General features: G+C 41.1%; 1 protein-coding gene across 3 annotated transcripts in view; it reads right to left on the reverse strand.

The window, feature by feature from the left end:
* Positions 1–19,294, reverse strand: part of nfatc1 (nuclear factor of activated T cells 1) — a 283,786-nt gene that overhangs the window by 158,408 nt on the left and 106,084 nt on the right. For all 3 annotated transcript variants that reach the window (XM_072570842.1, XM_072570841.1, XM_072570840.1), the window contains one exon: positions 1,368–1,423. In XM_072570842.1, the coding sequence (XP_072426943.1) occupies positions 1,368–1,423 (56 nt within the window). The remainder of the gene's footprint in view (positions 1–1,367; positions 1,424–19,294) is intronic.

The raw sequence follows: 19,294 nt of genomic DNA on the forward strand, positions 1-19,294 counted from the left end.
ACACTGACATGCAGAGAATGTGCAAACTCCGCACAGTCATCCGAGACTGAAATCAAACCTGCGACCCTAGCACTGTGAGACAGCAGTGCTAGCCACCGAGCCACCGTGCCACCTCAAATTTATATAATTTGCTAGGCTACAACCCAGATCAAGGTTACTGATCTGACATAAACTTGCCATTGTTAAATATTAGCTATTCTGCACTCTATGATTTTTAATCCATTTAATTAGGCAGTGTATTCCACACCATCTATTTAAGGTCAAGGTAGCTTCTAGCAAGATTCAGACATATTGTTTCCAAACTGTTGGAAGTTACTTATTGGTGGCTGCTTAATAATTAATAGTGGTTGAGTTGGACAGTTTAGCATTGGTCTCTTGCACACTAATTGGTTTGGAAGTTTCTACTTGTAAATGGCAAGAAAAATGTGGAGAATCTTTTTATCTCCCTTGAGGATGTAGTTAATAGCCACTAAACGATGTAGTTAATAGCCACTTAATGATGTAGTGACTAGCATTTTCAGCATTCTTAGTATGCCTATAGATTTCTGAAATAACAGAACAATTTTTGCTTTAACATTTTAAGATTCCAAAGCCAACTAGTCCTGTTCATTCATGTCACTGCATGGGCAAGGTTATTTTCAGCCAGCTTTACATTTTAATACATGATCTGTAATTCTTCTATATTGTATTGACGACCTCTTAAAAACGTACAGTATAGAAGAAACCCTTCAGCCTATCGAACCGCCTAAACTCCTTCTTTCAGCTTAAAAGTATACTCCCTTGTTAATGACCTTTCAACCAGGGGAACAACTGTCATCTATCCATCTTGTCCATGCTCCTCAATCTTATACGTCTCAATCATATCCCCCCCTTAATCATTCTATCCAGTCTATCTTCATTGCTCAACGACATCATCCCAGGCAACATCCTGGTGAATATCCTCTGCACCCACTCCACTGCATTCATATCCTTCCCATGTGTAGTGAACAGAACTGCACAGTACTCCAGCTGCGTCCTAACAAAAGTTCTAAAGGGCTCCAACATAACTCTTCTGTTCTTATAATCTATACCACAACTGATAAAGTTCAGTGTCCAGTGCCTTCTTAACTACCCTATTAATCTGTCCTGCCAACTTCAGGGATCTGTTGACAAGCACACTAAGATACACTATTACTCTGAGCTTCTGAGTGTTTTGCTATTGATTGAATATTGCCTTGTCTCTTTACTTCTTCCAAAGTGCAATGTCGATTACTTTTAAAGTTAACATTAAACAAAGAGTTTGAGTACCAACTGTATTCAAATTTCTATTCAAATTTCACATTTCAACACAAGCATTAGAATACAACCAGCTGAGTGAATACACTTACAGGTTTGAAGAACTCCTTATCAGTTTTCGCCTCAGTCTCCCACACGTGATGTCCATCTGGGGAAAAAAAACATTTTTCAATGGGGTGCAGCAAACCTATTTCACTTAATTGTATTTTCAAGAGACTTTAGAATAGTAGTAACTTACATTTTTGCAATTTACAGTACTTAGTGTAACAGGATCACAGATTTACTGGCCATTGCAATAACTTTATCTTAAAATATTGATACACACATTGGTGAGAATACATTTTTTACCCTAAATATATTTGACTTTATTCTTAATATATCATATACCTCAAATATCTTCACTTTTTCAAATTTATCAAAACTGGTCTTGATAGGATCTTATCTGTTTATTTCCAACATAATGAGGAAACTTGATACTTTTTACTTACAAATAGTCTTGATTTGCACAAGCAATTCTTAAAAACAAAATAATCATGTTGCTCTAAACCTGCAATGCAAAAAAGTGAGAATAGACAACCACTTCCTTTGATGCAGTAAATCAGCTCGCAATCTTCAGAAATAAAAGTGGGAATTTCTGCAGATGGAGCATTGTTCTTCATTAAGTTCCCAGACAGAAGGCTATTATACTGCCTTACGAACTAGAATACTGCAAAAGATTGTGCACTCTGAGCATTGTTTATTTTGTCTTTTGTAATAATAAATTGATTAATTATTTTCTTCCGTTAGAGAATTTGAGTGAATTGCAGCTGAGTTCCGTTATTGCAGCTAGACAATTAAGATCTTCCTGAGGGTAATTGTTTGTCGGTAAAGACTTTCAAATGGGGCCCATTAAGTTATTAGTGCAATACAATTGTATTCTAATTGTGCATAATTAATTGTTTACTTGATGCTTATATAAATAAAGATGCAAGTTCCTATTTGAGTTAAAGTGAAGCCCAAAGTTGTAAAATTAATGCTAAAAGGAGAAGTACACCAGAGTTGGCACTCAATTGTCAAATACAGTTTTCCCTGCTATAGTGGGAAGTTGCCAGGGTGAGAAATTTGCATGGAAACAATGGTGTATCAGATTGAAAATGGCAGCGTGGGGTTTATAGACTCATCTGTGCTCATGGTATCACTACTGCCACTTTGTAGAGGCCTTAAGGCAGACAGCCTGCAATTCAGCCTACTTCATGCAAGAGTTGATCTGTAATATGACTTATGTGGAATCTGTCACAGTCTTAAAGTATCATTGGCTGGAACATGTTCCACCAACACTCTGCCAAGGTATTGACTGGTAAAAATAGAAGGATTAAAATATTAGACGTAGGATCTGGAATAGGCCTCTGGTCCTTTGAATCTGCTCCATCAATCACAAAGATCATGGTTGATTTTCTGCAACAACCCTGCCTTTCCACACTATCCTATTACAGGTATCTCTTAATTCCCTTAACACCCAAAAATGTATTGACCTAGTTGTTGAATATATTCAACAACTAATCAACCACAGCTCTCTGGGGTACAGAATTCCAAAGATGCACAATCTCAAGTGAATAAATCTCAACTGAGATTAATTAACCTTTTTGTATTTGACTGGGAATCAGTGCTCTTGATCACCAGCCAGGGGAAACATTTTATCACCATGTACCACATCAAACCCTACTAAAATTGTATATATCTCAACTAGATCAGTTACCATTCTTTGAAACTCCAGGGAATATAAGCCAAGCCTATTTAAACTCTCCAAGTAGAACAATCCCCTAAGGAACCAGTCAAGTGAGCATTCATTGCATTTCCCCCAGGGCCACTTCGTTACCTTTGTTAGGTAACGAAACTAAGTTGCACACAGTACTCCAGGTGTGACCTTACTAATAACTTGTGTAATTGCATTAAGATGACTTTATTCTTATACTCCAATTTCTTTGTAACAAAGGCTGAAAACAATTTATTTTCCTAATTGCTTGCTATACCTGCATATCAATTCTCCGAATGCACTAGTAAGGTTCTTAGTTTCCTCAAAATGCAAACATTTCACAGTCTCTCAGCATTAGGGACAAGCCATTCAGAAAGCATCCACAAATGCTTCTCCCAGCTCAAGAAACAAAGCAAAAAAAAATCTCCCAGCCCAATCCCTCCAATTAAAGATGCAACTTGTTGTTTAGTTCCATGAAGGAGCTATTGGAATTCCTGCTAGTGTATCCTGAACCAATTTCCCACTTTGCCAACCAAGTGGTGAAATGAGTACTAAAGTAGTAACTAAATGAGACAAGCCTTTAAAGAGTTTTGAATTAGGGTTATGTTCTTCATACTATGCTTACTCCTGCCTTGTGTAGCCTAATTATTAATAAGCCCATGGAGCTACATCAAATTATGTAAAGCTACATGAAGGAGCGTCGCTCTGAAAGCTAGTGTGCTTCCAATTAAACCTGTTGGACTATAACCTGGTGTTGTGTGATTTTTAACTTTGTACATTCATCTAGTACTTTTACCAACCCAGGAGGTTGCAAAGTGCTTTGTTGCCAATTTAATATTTGGTAGAAATGTAATCACTGTTGGGATAGTGCATGCATTTTGAGCATGGTTAGACCCCACATTCAGCAATGTGACGATGAACAGATTTCAGAAAGGTTGATTGATGGACAAAAGTTAGTCAGGATATCAGGGAATGCTGCACTTCTCTTCCTCAATTCATTGCCTTAGAATCTTTAACAATCACCCTGGGGGTATTAATTTACCACTTTATCTGAAATACAGCACCTCCGATGATGCAACACACTCTCAGAGTTGCACTGAAACATCAGTCTGAATCATTCACTTAAGTTTCTAGAATGGAATATGAACCCATGACCTGTTGAGTCAGAGGGCAAGAGTTCTATCAACTGAGCTACGGCACATATGAATAGTCGTATGTTTTCGGTTCCCTGAAACTGCACTTTACACTTCCAGTATAGGTTCTGTGGTGATTTCCAACTTGAGTATTGAGAAGGCGGGCCTGATTGCATAGCACAATGTGATTGGGTCTTACTTACAGTGAATAAGCTAGGTGCCAGTGCTAATCGAGTTCCATCTAGGCAGCTTCCCAATTGCAAGGGTGGTAATTCATGTTGGGTGACCTAAAGAATGGTACTTGTGGAAATTGGGTTTTTCAAAGCATCTGACATGACAATGCTGCGATCTCCTTACCCACAATAGCCTAATGCAACCATGAAGGTGCTTGCAGAACAAACAAGCACCAAGGAGATCTTCTGCAAGGAGATCCTCTGATTTCCAACCTGTGTCCTGCCAGGTCAGGCAGCAGCAATAGATAGTGCTGGTAAACTGAATCAAAGTTATTCCTAGGACTGAGCTGCAAAAAACCATGGTCTGATCAGGACTGGCAAAGTAAGGTTCCACTTCACTGTCATAGGTTAGCACCACCTTATTTCAGCCCCAGTATTATTAACATTTTGTACAAGATTGTTGAAAATTGTCAGTCCCTGTGGTTAGTCTGCAGAGAGAAAAACCAGGTGGACACGTTCAGCTAACTGTCATTCATAGAACTAGATGATAAACTTTACCTGCCCACACCTCTTCTTTAATGAACTTCCTCCTCCTTGAACACTCACCCTCAAAGCCAGTTACTGCCTTCACAACTATTCCCCCTGCCCCCTTGGCACATCCACTGTTTCCTTCCATCATGTACAATGTGAAAAGCTGCCTCCCTCAGCATCAAAAGCAATCAGCAGCGCACAGACTAAGTTTTGTGCTGGCCATTTTGCAACAGCAACTGGCAAACTGCAGGAGGGATAATACAAAAACAGGACAAGATGCTTTTGTAGTACAAATTCTTCAGAATAATACCGGTAAAAGCTATGAATCAGAAAGAAACACACAAATGCATTCCACCCACCTCTAACAACTTAACTTTGTCATTATATAGTTTTCCTTGTTTCTATATTCCATTTCTAAGTCCCTCAGATAACTGGAGCCCTGAAAATGTATCGGTTTTTGGGGTTAATTGAGGTGCTAAATTCTGTTGAAGATAACTTGTCACTATTCTTTCCCTTCCAACAATGCAGACCAGGAGCCTGTGTGTGGTCAATTAATTTGAATGGGCCATGTGCCAGTGCTAATCTTGCTCTTTCGAGGCAGCATGCCAATTGGCAGGGTGGCAAATCTGGCAGCATCATTACTGCTTAATCATCGCTTGAACGCCTTTAAAAGGGTGGCGCATTTGGAAATGGCAGTTGGCTAGCATTACTGAGATAAGAGTGGTTGACAATAGGTGTCACACTGAGCACAAATGGGCAAGACCAAGTGTACCCAGAAAACCCAAGGCCAAGAAATGGTTCCATCCAGAGAACATGTTCCCATGGTAGCTCTGCTGAAATGAACACAGGCTCACAACTTGACATGCTTCCTGTGCAACAACAGTGGCTCACGACTCTGAACTATCTGCCAGCAAGGTTCTGCAACAGGTCACACACCGTGGAAGTGTATTTGTTCAACTGTAAGCATGGAATCAGTCAGGTTCATAACTGATATTACTGACATCAACTGCTGAAGTCTTAAAGGAGCTAAAAGTGAGCAAACTTAATAATATAATGGCGATGATGAACATGCAATATTTAGCTAGTTGAAACAATGGGCTGTAGATTTTGTTGCAGCAGGGAAGTCAAGTTTCCAAATGCACTGTGCCTCAAAAGAACTTCAGGCATATCTCAAGCCTATAGTCTGGAGGACAAAAAGGTAGGTGCATGGGGTATGGAAAAAGGAGGGGTAGATTACTACTCACATGCCTTCTCTAATATTACCTATTTATTCACCTATTCTGTGTGTCCCCTCCACTGCTGAACCGTATATTTTTAAACACGATGGTATTATCAAGAGACACCACGAAGACAGAAGCCAAATAAAACTTCAAGATATTGTACATCCCCAAGAGAAGCACTTTAATAATAGTCCGTAATATTCAAAAATAAACTGCAATGTCACAGAAACAAAATGCCCCCAAAACAAAGGGTGACATTAAAAGTGGCCATCCTCCCAAGTTGCTCCATCCCGAAAAACAGGTTGTTGAATTGGCAATGGCCACTATGGTTTTACCTTCCGTTATTTGACCCTGGATTTGCCTGTCGTTATGACGCTCCCCCCCCCCACCCAACCATCAGTTTCCCCGTTGCTTCAGTCCAGATTGGCCTGAAAATCGGAATGGCTGAAGTTAGCAGTTCAATTCCTCAAATGATTTTCATAGCTTTAAGCCATAAAGGGAGTGGTGAGGAGATAAAAGTGCCCCTTATGGTTGGAAGCAACTGAGAGGAATGTCAGACAAGCACTCAGGCACTCCTAATGAGCAGAAACAAGCAAGAAGAAGTCACATGTCTGTGCATCTGTACTGCTGGAAGGAATTGAACTTTGTTGCATAGTATTTTACTTAGTAGAGTGTTATTCTGTGCAATAGGGCATGACTTGCTCTTGCCCATCAAAAGGAACTGAAAGTATTGATGAAATATTTTAGACTTTGAGTGGCACATCAAGGTTTTATTTTATGAAAATGCACTCACAATATGCATCTCTAACAGAAATACAGAAATAACAGATTGGCAATCTGCATTTTACATGGAATGAGCTAAAATTTCTTAGAATATCTTACAAAAAATTATATTGCTATAAATATCTTATTTGCATAAATAAGTAATAAGTAATCCTCAAATTTCATGCAGTAAACACAATGAATTTGGGTTTATGGTGCTTGTACCTTATGTAACCACTTAATTTTTTTTCTCAAATCTTTTGCTCTCTTCCATAGTTCCCTGATATGTTCTAGAATCGCAGAATCCCTACAGTATGGAAAAAAGCAATTCGACCCAACGAGTCTGCACTGTCCCTCTGAACAACATCCCACCTGTATCCACCAACCAGCCCTCTCTATCTCCGTAACCCCACATTTACCATTGCAAATCCACCTAGCAATTCTGGACACTATGGGCAATACAGCATGGCCAATCCACCTAACCTGCCCATCCTTGGGCTGTGGAAGGAAACTGAAGCAGACACAGACAGTTACCCAAGGCTAGAATCGAGCCCAGGTCCCTGAGGCCGCAGTGCTAACCACTGACCCACCGTCCTACACGTCTATTCTGTTTCCTACTATGATGTTAGAACAATTGAATCTTACCAGAAATTGGCTAAGTGCTGTTTTTGGCACATAGAGGATTTCTTTCCTTGACCCCGAGCAGGTTTTCTCACACTACTATTCCAAACTAGCCCCGACAGTGATTGTAACAAGGTCCGCCTGGCGGAGCTCATAGAATCTTAATTACCCGACTGGACTATTAACCAGGTATAAATAGGAGTGTCAGAGGTTCTATTCGCTCAGAGATGGCTCTGAGGAGGCTGGAACACCCATAAGTGTTATGCACATGTAAATAAAAGGGTGACTTTTGACAGGGTACCAGCTTCTGTGGAGTTGTTTCAGCACCTATGGTGCCCCGCTCTTCATACTCTTCCACTCACCATAGGTGTAAGTTCTTGCCACTGCTAGGAACGTCCACGATTCAAAGCACCATACCTCAAGCATTAGTAAACCAGAGTTTCACATAATACGAAAGCAGTCACAAACCAATAGTTCAGGGCACAGATGTGGCACAGCTGGAACTTCACTGCGTACACAAGTGCTCTGTCTCATATCCATCACTGTTTCGGAAAAATTAAACTGACAGAGGTAGCTATAATTTAAAGAAATAATTTAAAGTCTACTCAGGAAAGTTTCCTAGAACAAAATGCTGAGGATCCAACTACGATCAGGCATTTTTTGGATCTGGTGATGTGTAATGAAATAGGTTCGATAATGATATCAGAGGAAAAGATCTCCAAGGAAATTGTGACTATAACATGGCAGGGTTTAGCATTCAGTTTTTGTGAGAAACGTGGGCTAGGAAAAACCTTATTAAAAATAAGTAAGGGTAATTCCAAAATAATGAGGTCAGACTTGACAAGTGGACTGGGGAGGGAGTTCTGCAGAATAAAGGTCGTTGATGGACAATGACAGACATTTAAGAAAATAGCTAATGGCTCACAAAGATATACCATAGCGACAAAGAGAATTCTAGGAAGGGGATAAGTCAACCATGGTTAACCAAGGATGTTAAGGATATGATCAAATTGAAAGAAAAAAACTTAACGTAACAATTGATAAGCCAAAGGATGGTTTAGTAAATTTGTGAATGACACTAAAATCGGTAGGGTTGTGGATAGTGACAAAGGATGTTATAGGTTACAGAGAGACAAATAACCTGCAGAGCTGGACTGAGAAATGGCAAATGGAGTTTAATGCATAGAAGTGTGAAGTGATTGACTTTGGAAGTGATTGGAAGGAGCAACAGGAATAAAGAGTACTGGGCTAATGGTAAGATTCTTGGTAGTGTAGATGAGCAGAGAGATCTCTGTGTCCAGGTACATAGATCCCTCAAAGTTGCCACCCAGGTTGATAGGGTTGTTACGAAGGCATACGGTGTGTTAGCTTTTATTGGTAGAGGGACTGAGTTTCAGAACTATGAGATCATGCTGCAGCTGTAAAAAAACTCTGGTGTGGGAACATTTAGAGTATTGTGTACAGCTCTGGTCACTGCATTATAGGAAGGACGTGGAAGCTTTGGAAAGGGTTCAGAGGAGATTTACTAGGATGTTGCCTGGTATGGAGGGAAGGTCTCATGAGGAAAGGCTGAGGGAATTGAGGCTGTTTTCGTTAGACATAAGATAATCAGAGGGTTGGATAGGTTGGACGGTGAGAGCCCTTTTCCTGGGATGGTGATGGCTAGCACAAGGGGACATAGCTTTAAATTGAGGGGTGATTGATATAGGACAGATGTCAGAGGTAGTTTCTTTACTCAGAGAGAAGTAGGGGCGTGGAACGCACTGCCTGCAACAATAGTAGACTGGCCAACTTTAAGGGCATTTAAGTGGTCATTGGATAGGCATATGGACAAGAATGGAGTAGCGTAGGTTAGATGGGCTTCAAACAGGTTTCAGAGGTCGGCACAATATCGAGGGCCAAAGGGCCTATACTGCACTGTATTGTTCTATGTTCTATACATCCAGGTTTCGCGGGTAAGAGAGATGGCAAATGGAATGGCAAGAGAATGAAGTCTAAATAGGGAAGTCTTACTAAAATTATACAAGGCATAAGTTAGACAACAGCTAGAATATTGTGAAGCTTTATTCACCTTCCGAAAGCAAAGATACATTGGTATTGCAGATAGTTCAGGAAATGTTCACTCAGCTGATCCTTGGTATGGAGGGATTTTCTTTTGAGAAGAAGTGGAGTAGGTGTGGCTTATACTCACTGGTGTATAGAAGAATGAGAAATTTATAAAGGTTCTTGGGGCGCTTGACAGGGTAGATGTTGAGATGTTATTTCCCCTTGCCGAAAAACTAGGACAAGGGCATAATCTCAGCATAAGGAATCACCCATTTAAGACAAAAATGAGGAATTTATTCTGAGGGCTGTCAATCTGGGCAATCCTTACTGTAGAGGCTGGGTTGTTAAGTATATTCAAGGCTGAGATTGACTGATATTTAATCAGTAAGAGAATCAAGAGTTATGAGGAAAAAGCAGGAAAGTGGAGTAGAGATTTACAAAATCAGCCAAGATCTCATTGAATGGCAGAACAGACTGGATGGCCCAAATGGCCTAATTCTGCTTCTAAGTCTTATGGTCTTAAATTCTTATCATTGCTCAATCTGGAACCATCGTATATAAGGAATCTTCAAAGGACTTATACACTTAATGGTAAGGTCCTAGGGAGTCTCAAGGACACCTATTCCTACTGCCCCCTCGACCATGACCCCACCCCCCATCACCAAACCATCATCTCCCAGACCAAACAGAACCTTATCACCTCATGAGATCTCCCACCCACAGCTTCCAACCTCATAGTGCAGGAACCCCGCACTGCCCGGTTCTACCTCCTTCCCAAGATCCACAAGGCTGACCACCCTGGCTGACCCATTGTCACAGCATGCTCCTGCCCCACTGAACTCATCTCTACCTACCTCGATACTGTCCTATCCGCCCTAGTCCAGGAATTCTCCACATACGTTCAAGACACCAACCATGCCCTCCACCTCCTCCAAGACTTCCGTTTCCCCGGTCCCCAACGCCTCATCTTCACCATGGATATCCAATCCCTCTACACCTCTATCCGCCATGACCAGGGCCTCCAAGCCCTCCGTTTTTTCCTCTCCCGACGTCCCCAACAGTACCCTTCCACCGACACTCTCATTCGTTTGGACGAACTGGTCCTCACCCTTAACAATTTCTCCTTCGAATCCTCCCACTTCCTCCAGACAAAAGGGGTAGCCATGGGTACATGTATGGGCCCCAGCTATGCCTGTCTCTTTGTTGGCTAAATAGAATAGTCGATCTTCCGTAATTACACTGGCACCACTCCCCACCTCTTCCTCCGCTACATTGATGACTGCATTGGTGCCACCTCGTGCTCCCGCGAAGAGGTTGAGCAATTCATCAACTTCACCAACACATTCCACCCTGACCTTAAATTTACCTGGACCATCTCTGACACCTCCCTCCCCTTTCTGGACCTCTCCATCTCCATTAATGATGACCGACTTGACACTGACATTTTTTACAAACCCACCGACTCCCACAGCTACCTGGATTACACTTCTTCCCACCCTACCTCTTGCAAAAATGCCATCCCGTATTCCAAATTCCTCCGCCTCCGCCGTATCTGCTCCCAGGAGGACCAGTTCCACCACAAAACACACCAGATGGCCTCCTTCTTTAGAGACCGCAATTTCCCTTCCCACGTGGTTAAAGAAGCCCTCCAACGCATCTCATCCACATCCTGCACCTCCGCCCTCAGACCCCACCCCTCCAACTGTAACAAGGACAGAACGCCCCTGGTGCTCACCTTCCACCCTACAAACCTTCGCATCAACCAAATCATCCACCGACATTTCCGCCACCTCCAAAAAGACCCTACCACCAGGGATATATTTCCCTCCCCACCCCTTTCCGCCTTCCGCAAAGACCGTTCCCTCTGTGACTACCTGGTCAGGTCCACACCCCACTACGACCCACCCTCCCATTCTGGCACTTTCCCCTGCCACCGCAGGAACTGTAAAACCTGTGCCCACACCTCCTCCCTCACCTCTATCCAAGGCCCTAAAGGAGCCTTCCACATCCATCAAAGTTTTACCTGCACATCCACCAATTTCATTTATTGTATCCGTTGCTCCCGATGCGGTCTCCTCTACATTGGGGAGACTGGACGCCTCCTAGCAGAGCGCTTTAGGGAACATCTCCGAGACACCCGCACCAATCAACCACACCATCCTGCGGCCCAACATTTCAACTCCCCCTCCCACTCTGCCGAGGACATGGAGGTACTGGGTCTCCTTCACCGCCGCTCCCTCACCACCAGACGCCTGGAGGAAGAACGCCTCATCTTCCGCCTCGGAAAACTTCAACCCCAGGGCATCAATGTGGACTTCAACAGTTTCCTCATTTCCCCTTCCCCAACCTCACCCTAGTTCCAAACTTCCAGCTCAGCACTGTCCCCATGACTTGTCCTACCTGCCTAGCTTCTTTTCCACCTATCCACTCCACCCTCTCCTCCCTGACCTATCACCTTCATCCCCTCCTCCACTCACCTATTGTACTTTATGCTACTCTCTCCCCACCCCCACCCTCCTCTCACTTATCTCTCCACATTTCAGGCTCTCTGCCTTTATTCCTGATGAAGGGCTTTTGCCCGAAATGTCGATTTTACTGCTCCTTGGATGCTGCCTGAACTGCTGTGCTCTTCCAACACCACTAATCCAGAATGTGGTTTCCAGCATCTGCAGTCATTGTTTTTACCTAAGGAGTGTTGTTGAACAAAGAGACCTTGGAGTGCAGGTTCATAGCTCCTTGAAAGTGAAGGCACAGGTAGATAGAATAGTGAAGAAGGCGTTGGTATGCTTTCCTTTATTGGTCAGAATACTGAGTACTGGAGTTGGGAGGTCATGTTGCGGCTGTACAGGACATTGGTTAGGCCACTGTTGGAATATTGAATGCAATTCTGGTCTCCTTCCTATCGGAAAGATGTTGTGAAACATGAAAGGGTTCAGAAAAGATTTACAAGAATATTACCAGGGTTTTAGGATTTGAGCTATAGGGAGAGGCTGAACAGGCTGGGGCTGTTTTCCCTGGAGCGTTGGAGGCTGAGGGGTGACCTTATAGAGGTTTACAAAATTATGAGGGGCATGATAAGGTAAATAGGCAAAGTCTTTTCCCTGGGGTTGGGGAGTCCAGAACTGGAGGGCATAGGTTTAGTTTGAGAGGGGATAGATATAAAAAAGACCTATGAGGCAACTTTTTCATGCAGAGAGTGGTACGTGTATGGAATGAGCTGTCAGAGGAAATGGTAGAGGCTGGCACACTTGCAACATTTAAGAGGCATTTGGATGGGTATATGAATAGGAAGGGTTTGGAGAGACATGGGCTGGGTGCTGGAAGGTGGGAGTAGATTGGGTTGGGATATCTGGTTGGCATGGATGGGTTGGACTGAAGGGTCTGTTTCCATGCTGTACATCTCTTTGACTCTATAAATGTTTCAAACCTAAGAACCTGTTCTGTTTCTTATGTTCTCCACTTAGGTTCACTTAAGTCTGAGTGATTAACACAGTCACATTCATTGTAAAACAAGAAGTTCTTCCTCCACTGAAACAATTCAGTCTATCAGTAGGAGCAGAACTTGGTCAACAGTTAGCAAAGAAAAGTTCAGGGGCAAGTATGTCATGTGGTGACAACAACACCATGCCCACTGTGTAGAACACATCAGATCATCCACCACTCAGCACAAGAGCAAGTTTGAATAACGTGTATCTCACTATGTTACAGACTATGACAATAGTTATCTGGCAGAAGATGTTGACCAGAAACTGGCAGCTTTTGGTTTGCAAAAATCGACTAGTCAAAGCCTATTCTTCAGGGGATTCAGTGGTGAGAAATAATTATTTTTGTCCTCATTATGTAAGGATCAAGAGAAGAGGGGGCTCAGAGGCAAGGGGAAGGTGGCTTTCAGAGTCCATTCTCTTAACCATCACTCCCCCCACTCCCCCCCAGATTGGGGATACTCGATGCATCTCCCCCAACTTGGAAAGCTGGTTATCATGGTTTCAGGAAACTAACCTCCTTTCTCACTGACTGGGGAAGCAGACATGACAAAAATGAGCTCAGAAGTGGCCACTAACTGACCAGTCAAGGTCCATAACTGATGGAAAGACAAAGCAGTTGCCTAAGGATCATCTCACTGCTGAATTAGTGACATGGTGAGAGCTTTGCTCCAGGGCATATTCACCCAAATGTTTCCTCTCCTTAACACCTACTGGGGGGACAACACCGTGCCTCTCATTTTACCATGAATTTGGTCACTGCATCAACATACCATTTGTTGCTGTTTGAGACTAAAAGAACATAAAGTGAACAGTAATCATTGTCGCACTGTAATTCACTTTAAATGCTCTGGTATGTAATGATAAGAGAACATTCCTAGTTATAGTTATATCTATAATTTGTGGTGTATTTAACTACATCCTCAAGTAATCAAATATTTAACATGCTTTTCTGCAAACTGACTGGTGAACAATACTCTCTCATTAGTACTCCTGTTTCTTCTCTCCATTGTTGTCTTTTGTGGGATTCATGCCAAGAGGAAATGTAATCTCCCTATGCTATTTATTCTTTGCCGTGATAGTACAAGTAATGGAATATGAGACTACTCTAGGTTAAATTTTCCTGCTTACTTTCCATTCCTTCCAGTTTAAAAGTGTTTGTCCTTTGCTTGCCAAGAGTATGGGGAATAGGGGGCAAGAGCTCATGCACCATGTCAGTAGTAATCCATTTATTATTTGGTCTACATACAACTTAGATGAACAAAGAATGGAAATAATGGACTGTATTTTGGTAAACATACTAAAAACCTGGTGTTGAAAATCATCACTGTGGAAGCAGCTTCACCACCTGGTCTGTAATGGTTTAGGAAAGTCCATTAATACCTTCCAAAGCAACAAGTGCCAACCTTACCATGACCTCCACATTTTAAGAATTCATTATTTAAAAATTGCACAACATTCCCGTATCCATATTTAATGGGGATGCTAACTACTTAAACAAAGAGTTTAAAGGTGAGTTTAAAAGTTGATTCTGCACACAAACACAATGGGTAGCCATTCTCTAACATCGCTGTCTGTAATTTTCTGGCTAATGTTCTATCGAGTGGAAAATGAATCAAAGATTTCTGTTTTCCTGGCTTCAGATCATTACTTTTGGTATGTGGGGCGAAAGGAAGAATGCCCCATTCTGTTCTGTTTTCTTGAACACCATTGGTCAAATAAAGCAAGTAGTGTCTTCTATCGTGTCAGTGTTTGCCCACTATAAATCAGTCTCAGAAAATGTGGATTCCTCAGATCCCACTGAGTACCACGAAATGAATGTGTTCCTATTTTAAATTGTGTTTGTTATGTTTGATCCACCACATCAATAAGCCAGCAATAATCAGTATTCACATTCGCAACCAGGTTCACAATTGTATATGTAATGTTGGAGATGCAAATTAAGAATTAAGAACTCTATTGAAAGTTTTAAGAATATTCAAATTATATTCACTTGTTTCATGGTTTAATTATGTCCTGCTCTATTCAAAGCAAAATGGTTGGACTGTGAGCAAACATTGGCAGTAGTTCATAACAAAAGTACTGTCCAATTTTGGATTCAAGTCAAAAATTTTCATTAATCAATTGTATGATTAAATGATCAGGGAAAGGATTTCTCGCAACAAATGTGAACAGTTTCATTAGTAAATTCAGTGGAAAAATCAGGGATATTTTCCAATGCTTTCCTATGTTTTGTTGGCAGGTATGAAGGAGAGTGGAAAATATCTAGACATTTTTGGCTGTAAAATATGAAGAAATTTTTCATTTCGGTACCATTTCAAAGTATTACTCAACAAAATAAAATGGTACTGGTTCCTTTTCCATGACGCATATTTCATGGGTGAATTAATCTTAAATACAATGATAAAGTCTGTAAAACGGTGTGTTGTATAGATTAACATTGTAAAAAATTAGCATTGACAGAGATTCAGCTTAAGCAAGTAACTTTTTACACAGAAATGTAAATAGGAAATCTTGCGTTAAATGTATCCAAAGTCATAATCGGCTCCTAAACTCCACTGAGCTCAGTAGAAGAGGAATTGTGTCCAGAAAGATAATCTGAGGTCGCCCTGGGAAGATCACCCTTTATAACAAGACAATGGTTCCTTCAACATCAAAGCAATGTTGCTGGCAGAGCTGTGCAGTAAATTATACACAATCAGAAAAAATCCTGGCAATTAAAGTGTCGCCAACAAAGGCTAGGAAAATATTTACAGGTGGCTGCGTTTAATCAAGTCACTTTCTCCAATGTGATCTGTCCACCGAGGTTAAGTCCACACACATCCAGGAAGCACACAGAGTAGATGTTTGGCTTCTCTGTATAATTTCCTATACTGGAACGGTGGATACAGCTGCTACAATGGAAACAGTTATCTAAATTACTGAGAGATTTCCCCCAACACACCAATTCCTGGAGACGTGTGTGCTTGGCTTTTTTTTTGAGTTAAGGATACATAGTACAAATACTTGTATTGGCTTAGTTACTTACTTCAAAAGACACTGGCCCTCTAGGCTGATGTTACCCTTGCCCCACTTAGGGCTAATTATCAAACTAGAGGACAATTCAAAGCCACTAATGGGAAATCCTGGCTAGAAAGACTACCAAATCATTGCATGGTAAGACTTAACTGGGATTTGCTTACTGCATCTTTTGGGTGACCATGTGTTGCCTAGGGAGAAAAAAAAACACTTTTTAAAAAAAACAATTTCTGCTCTGCTTCTTGGGCCAATAAATAATAGACCCAAAACATTTGCACAGTCCCGTGGCATAGATAAAAAAAGCAGTACAACTTGTGAATGACACATACTGGTCGGACTTGTCTTGTATACCTCAAACAGTAGTCCAGCTCATTCATTTCCAACTAATAACTGATTTCTAAAAACAGTTTATTCCCTTTGGGATAGAATAGTCTACTTCTCTCATGGGCTGAAAATTAGTGTCTATACATTCTTGCTTTGTAAATGTTTTGTGTACAGTTCACTCAGACAAATTGCTGCAATTTACACTGCCAGAAACATCTCAGAAAACCTAGAATGTTGTTTACAGTACAGTTCCCTGATTAACCAAATTAGTGCTTAAGGTGATCAGGATATTGAATGGGAATTAGTGAAATGTCCAGCTGCTTAAGATGCTCAACTTTCTCTTCCAACACATAAATATGAGCATAAATACTTTGCAGAGGTCAATCAAATATATTAAATACAAACTTAATGCCTGTAACAATGTCTTCCAAAAGATAATTCCTAACTTGAGTCTGAAACCTGCTGGACATATTTAAATGATGCATTGCTAAAGGACTAAAATTGTGGGAGTTTCAATCATCTTTGGTGAATTCATTTCTTAAAACTAATGGGCTGCAACCTCCACAAATACTTTAATGTCCTAAGTTCTGCCCGGCATGATTTCAACTAAACATATTCAGAAAATGGAGAATAATGTTCAAGTTTGATCATAGCATGAAACAAACAGGGAAAAGATATGTTTGGAGAATAATTTTTAAAATATTTGAATAGTTAAGTGCCAAAGTGCAGAGCAAACACCGCAAAATGCACATCTATTCAAAAGGGTAAAGGTAAAGTTACCATAGTCCTATGGGACCGTAAGGCTATTCTTTCATTAGAGTGAGACAGCTGGTGGTGGTTCATCCTGAGGGTCACTATGCATTAGACGAGGGGAGAAGTCGAAAAGGAGAGTCCTTTATGGTAACTCTGCATGGCAAACCAGTTATACAGCTAACTAAGCTAACTGAACCCCCTACAGATAGAAGATGGGAGGTTAAAATCAAGGGACTGAGGGGATGTGGCCATTGAGGGGTTTATATATGAGAATGAGAACATGGGGGAGGTTGATGGAGAAAGAGAAGGTGAGCCAATGTTAGTTCAATGGCAATGGGGTAATTAAGTGTGGGCTCTGAGAACAGAAAGAGAAATGGCATTCCCCCAATAGACAACCCAAAAGCTGCCCCTGAATCACTCCCACTGTGTTGCCTCATGAGTTGAAGGCAGGGTTACATCTACTGCACACACTCAACAAAATTGGATTTCTATTAGTTATAAAAAAGTTAATTTAAGCTCTGCATGACAACAAAAATAGTCTATAAACTGAATCATAATAAACCTCCAAATCTACTTAAAGTGAGTCTTTATAAATGACAGCAAAGGAAAAATCACAGCCAAAACAGCAGCAACGTCTCCTGATTTTAAAGAAATGGTGATTTCTCTCACAAAACGCAATGACTGATAGAATATAACAAATATAATGTGTGCGTGTAAAGTCAGCTATTTACAGCAGTGTGGCCCCCAAGTATGACTGATACAGAAATTACTCAAAAAATCTCCCCTAAGCCAGGAATAGTAGTGTCACTGTAGATGACCATCTAAATTGAACCAGTGCAGGAAGTTCAAGTAATAGTGAGCAATTCTGCAGACTCAAAATTTGATTGAGTTTGCTTCCTAATATTTGTTGAAATTTGAAAGCCTCAACATCTTAAAAAAAATTTTAAAGATCCACTCAAAAAGATTTCAAGTGTATGAAAAAAGCTTGAAATCTCAAAATTCCTGATGAAGTCCTATTTCCAGCCTCAAGAAATTCTTTGATGAATGTTCTGCCTTCTGGCAAATAACAGACCAGATCAATGATTACACAAGAATTAAAGCAGCTAAAGATAAATTTATTTTTAAAAAAAGGGGACTTTGCTCTATCTTAATCAGATGTGTATTTACTGTCCATTTATCTGTAGGTTCAGAAACTGCATGAATAGCACTCATTGATCACAATTTGGTGACTGTGAAATTATTCACATTTGCAACCTCTGGTATCCAAATATATACAGTTAAACAGACAGATAGGAAACCTGTCGTTTGATTTGACTAGCACCTCTGCAAGCTTCACTATAATTGCATCACACACAAAAAAAGAGACTAAGCAGCAAAATTCATGACAGGACACACATGCAATTTTACTTCACCATTTCCCATTTGGCATGCCAGAAAACATTAAAACATGCTTCAGGTGTACATCAATTTTTGACAGCATTGTTATGTCTTAAATACTGACAAAGAACTTTTCATTATTGCTGGGTCAAAATCCTGGAATTTCCTCCCCAAGGGCAATGTGGGTTAACCTACAGCATTTGGAACCCAGCAGTTCAAGAAGGCAGCTCACCACCACCTTCTCAAGGGCAGCTATGGATGGGCAATAAATGCTGACCAGCCAGCGACACCCAAGTCCCAGAGTGAATTAAAAAAAAACTTTGCCTTCATTTCAAATTTAATTTGACAAGTATGAAGTCTTATTCCTTCAGATTATAGAAACATCTTTACAGAGGCTGGTATCCCACCCCTAAGCCACCCTTTATTTACATGGTTAAAAATCACAACACCAGATTATAGTTCAACAGGTTTATTTGGAAGCACTAGCTTAAGGAGCGCAGCTTCTTCATCAGGTAGCTGCCATGTGGAGAGTCCTTGACACTGATCCAGCTTCCTCGGAACCAGCTATCAGAATGAACAGAATCTCTGCCAGTCCTGTTTATATCCGTCAGCCAGGACTCCCTGATTGGGCCAGATTAAGAGTCTTAATCAGGGAACTCATATTCTATGAGGTCCACCTGGCTGACCTCATTACAATTACTACATCCTTCCACCTCTGAGTCAAGGACATGGGCTGTTCTTTTGTATTGTAGCTCATCCTGGGGCATTTTAGCACCAGATGAGGTTCCTATACTTTGCTTCTGATATGGGTGGCATGTAACGTACCACCTCTTGCACCTGGAGTAAC

The sequence above is a fragment of the Chiloscyllium punctatum genome, chromosome 5, assembly GCF_047496795.1.
Source record: "Chiloscyllium punctatum isolate Juve2018m chromosome 5, sChiPun1.3, whole genome shotgun sequence".
Lineage (NCBI taxonomy): Eukaryota > Metazoa > Chordata > Chondrichthyes > Orectolobiformes > Hemiscylliidae > Chiloscyllium > Chiloscyllium punctatum.